We start from the raw sequence: 10,631 nt of genomic DNA on the forward strand, positions 1-10,631 counted from the left end.
TGACACCTGATTTCAGGCTTCTGCTTTGCAGAACTGTGAGAAAATAAGTTTCTGCTTTAAGCCACCAAGTTTGTGTTAATTTGTTACAGCAACCCCAGGAAACTAATACATACATGATCTTAAACCCTAGGCTTCATGCTCCCTCATCTGAGGTGCAGGTCCTGGAGGGCACCTACTTCTAATCCGACCATTTCCCTCAGCATTGACAGTCGAATCCAAGGTGTAGTCTTCATTAGTGCATCATCTTCACAGCTTCCTTGTTGGTGTTCACAGCTTTGGTAGATAGCTTATATCATTGGAAAGCAGGACAGCTCTGGTACCCATTAGTACTAAAGGAAGGCACGTCTGTAAACTTTTAGCACTTTTCTTAATGTCTTCATATATTGTTCAGCTTTCCAGAAGCTTGCCCTTGGTCACTTCAGAACATTAATGTGCTGATGAGGGTGTCTTCCGAGGGCTGTTCTATTGCATACATTGGCCTGGGTGGTGATTACATTATTGCCAACATATGTAAACATTCGTTAAGCTCAACATTTTAAGATTTGTGCACATTAATGTGTAATTTATATCTGGGTAAAAAAGTTTTAAAAATTAACGTGCAGGCGAGAATCATCCTGTTCCAGCATGACCTCTCACTTTATACAGCCATCAATGCACTGTTTATCAATCAAAGTTTTTGGCATTGTAGCAAAGCAGACTGTATTGACTGCCTTCACTCTCACAACAACCCTGTGAGGTCCGTGTTGTTTTTATTTCCACTTGATAGATGGGAAGTGGAGGCACCCAGAAGGTTAAGTCACACAGCTGGTAAGAGGCAGACCCAAGATTCACACTAAGGCCAGTGGGTGTCAGAGCCACGACTCTCAGTCATGCATTTATTACTATAAGCAATAGCACATGAAAAAATGTAGTAGAGCAGAGCAATGCAATAGAAAACTACCATGTTACTCTCCTCAAATTGGCAAACAAACACTCTTCTATTCCCAAGTTCTAGTGAGGATATGGAGCAACAGGAACTACCAAACTCACTAGCGGGCGCCTAAGTTCCGTATCACCACCTCAGAGAGCAATTTGGCAGCATCTAGTAAAGTTAGAGAGACCATACCTTCCAGCCTCTCCAGCAGTTCCATACCTGATCAAATTCCTTCAAGAAACATTTGCACGTGTGCACAAAGAGATATGTCCAAGGATAGTAGAGCATTGCATGTAGTAGTGGGGAACACTGAAAATTGCCAGCTACCCATTCATGTGGGAATGGATAGATAAACTGGTTTATTCATTCAGTGGAATTCAAGGATCAAATTCAGAAACACAATGTCAAGTCAAAATGTCAATTGATAACTAACTACAGAATACCACCTTTGATGTGAATTTTCAAAAAATAGAAAATAATAGTGTATTTTGTTTCTGGATATTCATTCACTTATAGGAAAAGTGTCACAATTCTCTACCTACCAACTTGACAAGAGTTGTTGCCTCTGGGAGCAAAAGGGCAGTAGGACTGGGGATGGACAGCACAGGAGATAGGAGCTGTGTCTAGGTTGAAAAACTTCAAAAAGATGATGATGCATATGGAAGGAAATGTGTACATAGTTATTTCTTGGTGGCATTTTATTATTATTTGTACGTTTCTGTATTTTTAAATTAAGCTGTATGGAAGGAAAGTATGCATAAATTTTGAGCCTCAGTTAGAGGCTTATTCAAAAAACAGGACCTGTAGCAGATATGTGTGGAGCAGGTGAAATTTTGTGATGAGGCGGGCACAAAGCAGTAACTCAGGCTCATGCTTCTCTCCAGCAGCCAAATCCAGTGGAGCAGCGTTACATGGAGCTCCTGGCATTGCGCGACGAATACATAAAGCGGCTGGAGGAGTTGCAGCTCGCCAACTCTGCCAAGCTTTCTGATCCCTCGACTTCACCTTCCAGCCCTTCACAGATGCTGCCCCACGTGCAAACGCACTTCTGAGAGGGAGCCTTGCCCAGTGCTGCGTTCGAGCTCTGAATAAAGGAAATAGTTGACTTTCATTTGGGGCCTCTGTACAAAGTAGATTAAAATATTTGCCCCCATGTAGAACTTGAACTAACATAATTTTACTCTTGAATATGTGCCTTCTAGATTACATATTGCAAGAAAACTATAGGGTCTACACGGCAGTCAGAAGAAAGGAGCCCAGATGGGGTTTGGGAAAAATACTGATACCTTTCAAAAGAAGTTTTTGAAAAACATAAAGCTTAAATTTAATTTGCCTCTTTAGAAGTGCTATGTATACAATATGTAATTTGTGGGCTTAATTGCAACAACATTATTTTAAACTAAAGGGGATAAACGTTTTTGTGAAATGGATTTTCCTCAGGTTGCTTAAAAGCATTGCTTAAGATTATCTAAAACGAACGCAGATGTGAAAGGTGTGTTACTGCCAAAACCAAACTGAGCTCAACTGAGGCATTATCCAAAAGCAAGGTATTTCAATAATTGCCAAATTTTATACCATCATAAGTGGTGACTTAAGGAGAACTAGCTGTGTAGATGAAATTTTGGAATATGAAGTGTTTTCCCCTAATTTTCAAGAGAAGCATATTTTTATATTAAAAAAACTGATGGGGCCCAATTAAATATGATTTGATTTTTTAAAACTTTGCTGGTTCTATTTTCTAAGTTTTTCCTTGAGCTTGCCTAAAATTCTGACCCGTTTTCAGGTTGTGGGAAACCACTTAGATAGCACTGTGCAAGGATGTAGGGTGTCATATGCTGCTGAGGTAAATGTTTTCGCAAATGTTGCTCTAGTCAAACCAGCTTATCTGCCAAAGCGTAGGGTTGACCATCTTGGATGTTTGAGCTATTGCTAAAGCATCATTTAAAAAAATAAAAGCTGCAGATGTACATTTGTTGAGCGTATTCTTCAAAGTATTGTGTTTATTGATTTCTATTCAAATGGTGTTGGGTGCCCCTCCTCCCAAGCGTGCATAAAAACTGATTCTACACATTTTTACTTGAAGTACCTGGCAGTTTGCTTTTTCAGGTTTTTGTGTTTGTTTTTTTTCTGTAGTATTAAGTGAAATTTCAAATGCAGTTCTATTTGATATCTGAACTAATTAATTTAGTAAGTATATTTGTAAAAGTTAAGGCTAGAGTGAAAGCAATTAATGTGTTTTACAATGATCTGTAAAGGACTATTTATAGCTAATATGGTTATGTTTTCAATGAATAAGAGAGATTAAATATATCTTTGTAAATTATTTTATGTCATAGTTTAATTGATCTATCAAATAAGACATCTCAAAAACAGTAGTATAATGTATAAATTTTATATGTATAAGAAATTTTATTAGACATTCTCTTCTTTTTTTAAACGCTGTAAATATTTCATAAATTAACAGTGTCACTCCATAAAAAGAAAAAAAAGCTAATACTAATAGCTTAAAGGATTTTGTGAAATTTCATGAAACATTTTTCATGGCAATGATGACTACAGACCTGCTGTAATAAATATATTAACTCAACATACTCTGTTTTCAGGGATGTAACTGTATGTGTGTCTTAAGTGTGTGTGGTGTCATCTTCTTTTCCTGGCTCGACTTCACATGCTCTTTGTCTTACTAGCAACCTTGTAGGGCTCTCCCCAAATCCCAACAATACTGGACATTAAGTGCATTAACAATGCAGATTTTAATAGTCACAATTGTCTTTATTAAAGTAAGGACAGTTTTCACAAACGTGCTGGAGTTCATACCACAAGACTTCAGACCCGGGGTGGAGAAAAAAGCCATTGATATTAAGAGAGAGTAAAGCATTGGTTGAAATAAGGCATACCAGATGTCTCTTTAGGTGAGAATTTTTAAAATTCTTCAAACTGTGCTGTCAATTAGAAATTACATTGTTTATCTATATGTATCTGAAGAATGCTAGTTATAGCAGGAAACTAAAATTAACCATTATTTTAAAATCTGAGTAGGACTCTTAAAAGATTAAGTATCTTTTAAAACTATGAGTATTTGAAATGTTTTGTGAAGTTCTTCCTTAGACATTGCTGGGTTTAATCCTCACTACAACCTCATGCACTACATGGTATTCTATTATCCCTATTTATCAGCTGAGAAGGCCATTGCTCCAGGGGTTACTGACATGCCAGAAGTCCCACAGCATCAAAAAAAAATGTATACAGGGATTAAACTGAATTCTCCCTCTCTCAAGTTCCCACTGACTACCTTAGTTCTGCCTTCTGGAATGAAATAGAACAATCTCTCTTTTTGGGACAGCCCTCCAAATAATTTGGAACCATATATACTTTTGATAATGTAACAGTTTCTTCTTATAGTCAAAGCACTTTTTGGTCTATTTTTGATAACACAACAAAGTTTATCCTTATGCTTTTTTGGAAGGAATAATACTCAGAAGTTTCAGAATAAGCTGACTAGTATCTTATCACCTACATCCCTCTCTACAGAATGCAGATTTGTGGTGTCAGTCATCCACATAGCTCTTGTGGCATTTGGGGGCATTAGGCAAAAACAGGACTATATAAAGTGAACATTCTTAAAATACAGGAATTTTATTAGAGTCTACATACCTATGACTGAAATTTCATGAACATAGCTATTGGTGACCATAAAGCAAAAGCAGGGGATACCCAAAGGAAATAACTGTATACAGCATGCAGTCCACCAACAAGAACAAGGATTAGCACACTTGCAGAAAAAATTTACATGGTTGTAGATTGCAGCTGAATTTTGTAGGTTCACAGAATCACTAAATGCACAATGCTGAAATACCAACATCTATTGGTAGATTTATAACTTTTAAATAATTATCAGCAAAGTATTTTTATATTAAACATATTTGGAAGAGGAAAGATCAGCAAAACAAAGTATTCTCATTTCCTTATGCGGCTTAGATTTAGCTATGGTTTATTCCTTATTTTCAATTATTTGTCCTTTAAAAGCAAAGGCAATAATGTATCCACATAGGATAGCTAAAGGGTCACATGACTGTGAAGGCCTAACAGTTAATTTTTCTAATAGCTTTGGAGAACATGACTTATTCATTTACAGTGTTTAATACGTATGTGCTTCTAAAATTGTTTTTCACAGTGCATTCCACATAAATTATAAAAGAAAGTTGTTCACCTCATTTCAAGAACTTTAAATGCACTAGAAGGAGCCCTGGTTGAGACGTGTGGAAACCTGGATTCCTGTCTGGGCTCTGAACTACTTCTTGGATGGAAAGTGTGAGGCCTGGGAGGGGCCTAAGTGTCCATCTGTTCAGCAAGGGTATGGGATGCACATTCTGGAAGGTCCTTACACCCCAAAAACAACCCTTCTCAGAAATGCATTTTAATCACATGTGCACATACAATATTTATGGCACAACATGGCATTTGCTTTGTATATTAGTTTTCTGTTTCTGCTGTAAGAAATCATCACAAACTTAGTGGTTAATTTTAGTTTCCTGCTATAACTAGCATAATACTGCATTTAGTATTATGCAGTTCTGGAGGTCGAAACATGACTGAGAGGTAGGCAGGAACCAGTCATGGAGCTCCGTAGGGGCCATGTTAAAGAACTTATATTTTCTTCTCTGTACCCTAGGAGCCATTGGAGGGTTGTGGGCATAAGGGATAGGATAAAATATGAGTCACTCTGGCAGCCATTTGGAGGGTGCATAGCAGGGTGATAAAATGGGATAGGCCAGTTCGAGGCTAGACTAGATGACTAGATGTGGAAGACAGCCTGGAGTAAAGACAAAGATGCAGATTGAAAAATAGTAAGAGTTGGTGAGTGATTGGAAGGAAGAGGTGAGAAAGAAGTCAAAGATGATAAGGAAGTTTTGGTTAAGGTAATTGGGTGGCAAGTGGTATTTCCAGAAAGGGGATATCAATGGAGGAGCAAATGGGGGCAGTGCTGAAGACAGTTTGGGACATGCTGAATGTAAGAGGACAGGCATCCAAGATGTGGTTGAGGATAAAGACCTGAAGCTCACAAAATAAGGCAGGGATAAAAACAAATTTGGGGATAAAACCATGGAGTGGATGATATTGCCCATGCAAATGAGTGAAAAAAGGTGACGAGCCCCAACTCCAGATTTTAAGGGGCAGATTGAGGAAAAGGAGAACTGGAATGGGATGAAGAAGGAAGGTCCAAGAAATGTAGAAGCAAACAGTTGTACAATGACAGATAATAGAAAGAGTGAGCAAGTGCTTAGCCTGAGAGAGCTAGTGAAAAATGTCCATTTAATTTGGACAATAGGAGGTCCCTGAGGGACATATATGAGAGCTATTTCATGGGGCAGAAGCCAAATAACAGTGAGTTAAAAGCCACGGTCTCCACCCCCCCCCCAAAAAAAAAGGTCACTGGCCTGGACTGTAGCTCAGACAGCTATAAGGAAGCACAAATTCAGGTGTTTATTTAAAAATATATATGTTTTTTATTGATTTCAGAGAGGAAGGGAGAAGGAAAGATAGAAATATCAATGATGGGAGAGAATCATTAATTGGCTGCCTCCTGCACACCCTCTAATAGTGATCAACCCTGAAACCTAGGCATGTGCCCTGACTGGGAATGGAACTGTGACCTCCTGGTTCATGGGTCAATGCTCATCCACTGAGCCACACCAGCCGGGCACACAAGTTCAGTTTTGAGAAACTGACTTTGACACCAGGCCTTTGTTAGCACCACCAAGGAGCAAGGAAGTGCTATGGCTTGTTTCAGATCCCAGGATAAAGGGCCATGTTACAATGAAGAGAGAAAAAGAAACTGAGGAGGAATAGCCCCACCTCTTGCTGTCATTCATTCGACAAATAACTATAGAGCTCTATCAGCCTAAATGTCACTCAATTATGGAAGTCTTCCCCCATGGCCCTCCCCTCAATACCGTCTTTGGTCTCACTGTCCTAAGCTCCCCTGGCACTCTACATATCACCTATCATCCCATTTGCCATAATTTGTTGAAATTATGTGTTGAATGTTTTTCTTTCTCATTACACTATAAGCTGTGTGAAAGCAGGGACTGTTTCTGTCTTATTCTTGGCTGTAGTGCCCAACAGGGTACATGGAATATGATAGGTATTTATTGAAATGCATGAATGACTAAATGAAAGAATGAATAGGTAGACAAGTGTATGGTGCTCTTTCTAGCGCAGGGGTGGGGAACATCTGGCCCACGGGCCATATTAGGCCTAAAAAATCATTTAGTCTGGCACTCCCAGGGCAACCACAGATGGGAATCAAAATTCAATAAATCTAGAAGCTTTTTTCATAACAACATAATTTTTTTTATCATTAACCTTTTTATTTTTTTATTTTTTATTAAGGTATTATATGTGTACATATCTTACCATTCCCCCCCACCCCACTCCCATACATGCCCTCACCCCCCAATGTTTTGCATCCGTTGGTTACTCTTATATGCATGCATGTAAGTCCTTCAGTTGATCTCTTATTTCCCCCACCTCTCCCTAACCTTACCGCTGTAATTTGACAGTCTGTTTGATGCTTTACTGCCTCTGTATCTATCTTTTTGTTCATCAGTTTATCCTGTTTTTCATTATCCCCAAATGAGTGAGATCATGTGGTATTTTTCTTTCATTGACTGGCTTATTTCACTTAGCATAATGTTCTCTAATTCCATCCAGGTGCCTACAAATGGCAATAATTCCTTCTTTTTATGGCAGCATAGTATTCCATTGTGTAGATGTACCATAGTATTCTGATCCAGTCATCTGCTGACGGACACCTAGGCTGTTTCCAAATCTTAGCTATTGTAAATTGTACTGCTGTTAACATAGGGGTGCATATATCCTTTCTGATTGGTGTTTCTAGTTTCTTAGGATATATTCCTAGGAGTGGGATTACTGGGTCAAATGGGAGTTCCATTTTCAGTTTTTTGAGGAAACTCCATACTGTTCTCCACAGTGGCTGCACCAGTCTGCATTCCCACCAGCAGTGCATGAGGGTTCCTTTTTCTCCGCATCCTCGCCAACACTTGTCATTTGTTGATTTGTTGATGATAGCCATTCTGACAGGTGTGAGATGGTATTGCATTGTCGTTTTGATTTGCATCTCTCAGATAATTAGTGACTTTGAGCATGTTTTCATGTGTCTCTTGGCCTTCCTTCTGTCTTCTTTTGAAAAGATTCTATTTAGGTCCGTTGCCCATTTTTTTTATTGGATCATTTATCTTCCTCTTATTAAGTTGTATAAGCTGCCTGTAGATGTTGGAGATTAAACCTTTCTCAGTGATAACATTTGCAAATATGTTCTCCCATACAGTGGGATTTCTTGTTTTGTTGATGGTTTCTTTTGCTGTGAAAAAGCTTTTTATTTTGATGTAGTCCCATTTGTTTATTTTCTCTTTGGCTTCCGTTGCCCTAGGGGCAGTATCAGTGAAGAAGTTCTTTCGGCATATGTCTGAGATTTCTCTGCCTGTGGATTCTCTAGTATTTTTATGGTTTCCCGTCTTATATTTAAGTCCTTGATCCATTTTGAGTTTATTTTTGTGTATGGTGTAAGTTGGTGATCTAGTTTCATTTTTTTGCATGTATCTGTCCAATTTTCCCAACACCATTTATTGAAGAGACTGTCTTGACTCCATTGTATGTTCATGCCTCCTTTGTCAAATATTAATTGTGCATAGTGGTTTGGGTCGATATCTGGATTCTCTATTCTATTCTATTGATCTATATGTCTGTTCTTGTACCAGTACCAGGCTGTTTTGAGGACAGTGGCTTTGTAATACAGCTTGAAATCTGGTATTGAGATCCCTCCTACTTTATTCTTCTTTCTCAGGATTGCTGTGGCTATTCGGGGTCTTTTTTTATTCCAGATGAATTTTTGGAGAGTTCTTTCTAGGTCTGTGAAATATGCCGTTGGTATTTTAATGGGGAGTGCATTGAATCTATAGATTGCTTTGGGTAGTATGGACATTTTAATGATGTTGATTCTACCAATCCATGAACATGGTATGTTCTTCCATCTGTTTACATCTTCCTCTATCTCTTTTTTCAGTGTCCTGTAGTTTTCCGCGTATAGGTCTTTTACCTCCTTGGTTAGGTTTATTCCTAAGTATCTTAATTTTTTTTGGTGCGATGGTAAATGGGATTGCTTTTTTAGTCTCTCTTTTTGTAAGTTCACTATTGGTGTTTAGAAATGCCATAGATTTATTGGCGTTAATTTTGTATCCTGCTACATTGCCGAATTCATTTATTAAGTCTGTTAGTTTTTTGATGGAGTCTTTTGGGTTTTTTATGTACAATATCATGTCATCTGCAAATAAGGACAGCTTTACTTCTTCTTTTCCAATTTGGATGCCTTTTATTTCTTCTTCTTATCTAATTGCAATGGCTAATACTTCCAGTACTATGTTGAACAGGAGTGGTGAGAGTGGGCATCCCTGTCTTGTTCCTGTTCTTAAGGGAAATGGTTTTAGTTTTTGCCCATTGAGTATGATGTTAGCTGTGGGTTTATCATATATAGCTTTTATTATGTTGAGGTATGATCCTTCTATTCCCACCTTGTTGAGAGTTTTTATAACAACATACATTTATATTAAGTGAATTATATTAAGCGAATGATGTTATAAATATCCAAATGGCCCTTGGCAGAAAAATGATTCCCCATCCCTGTTCCAGCGGGTTGACTATTAAAAAAAAAAAAAAAGGAGGGAGATTGCATGATGGATATTGGGAGAGAAGACCAAGAAAATAGGCTTTTTGAAGGAATAGACTTAAGTATGAGCATATGGGCAGGAAGGAGCCAGAGGAGAGAGATTCACAATAAAGGAAGAGAGCTGTTGCCTGACAGAACAAGATCTCAGAGTGGGCATGAGCCCAGGGATATAGGCTGATAAGGATTGGCCTTGAACAACACAAGGGACTTCTCTTCCTCAACAGTGGAGAAGAGGATGGTGGGTGCAGATGAAGAAACATTTCATGGAGAGGTGTGGTGGCAGAATAATGGCTCTACAATGATGTCCACATCCTAGTCTCCAGACCCTGGGAATATGTGATGTTATATACCAAAGGGTAATCTTGCAGATAGAATTAAGGATATTAATCAGGTGACCTTGATATGGGGAGATCACCTTGAATTGACAATGTAATCACAAGGGTCTTTAAAAGTGGAAGAGAGAGGCAGAAGAATCAGTGTCAGAGCAGTACCATGTGAGAAGGATTCACCATGCCATTGCTGACTTTAAAGATGAAAAAAGGAGCTGTGGGCCAAGGAATGTTGTGGCTTCCAGAAGCTGGAAAAGGCAAAGAAATGGCTCCCCCTCTAAAATCTCCAGAAAGAACACAGCCATCTGACTTCTTGATTTCAGCCCACTGAGACCTGTGTTAGACATTTGCCCTACAGAATGTTATAGAATAACTTTATGTTGTTTAAGCCACTGAGTTTGTGGTAATTTGTTATATCAGCAATAGGAAACTAATGCACTGGGGACAGATAATTTGAGGGAGTCCATGCCTGCTTAACTAAATTTTCTTACACACACACCCCCAATATCAGAGGACTGTAAGATATTTCAAATTAGCCTGAAGCAGAGGAGAGGGAAGAAGATGAAAACAACCCTGAGAAGTGGTAATTAATAGCGAGCTCTCTGGTGTATAGTTCAAATTCATTTCACCTCAGCAGGTCAAA

At 38.5% G+C, this 10,631-nt stretch overlaps 1 protein-coding gene across 6 annotated transcripts in view; it reads left to right on the forward strand.

Annotated features, from left to right (window-relative positions):
• MTM1 (myotubularin 1) overlaps positions 1 to 3,538 on the forward strand; it is a 109,874-nt gene extending 106,336 nt beyond the window's left edge. For 4 of the 6 annotated variants that reach the window (XM_080652190.1, XM_080652192.1, XM_080652189.1 and 1 more), the window contains one exon: positions 1,798 to 3,538. In XM_080652190.1, coding sequence (XP_080508316.1) covers positions 1,798 to 1,965 — 168 coding nt within the window. In that variant the 3' untranslated portion in view covers positions 1,966 to 3,538. The remainder of the gene's footprint in view (positions 1 to 1,797) is intronic. The other 2 variants (XM_080652191.1, XM_080652194.1) reach the window with 1 other exon arrangement.
• The last annotated feature ends 7,093 nt before the right edge of the window (positions 3,539 to 10,631 follow it).

This window comes from Plecotus auritus, assembly GCF_963455305.1.
Source record: "Plecotus auritus genome assembly, chromosome: X".
In the NCBI taxonomy this organism is placed as follows: domain Eukaryota; kingdom Metazoa; phylum Chordata; class Mammalia; order Chiroptera; family Vespertilionidae; genus Plecotus; species Plecotus auritus.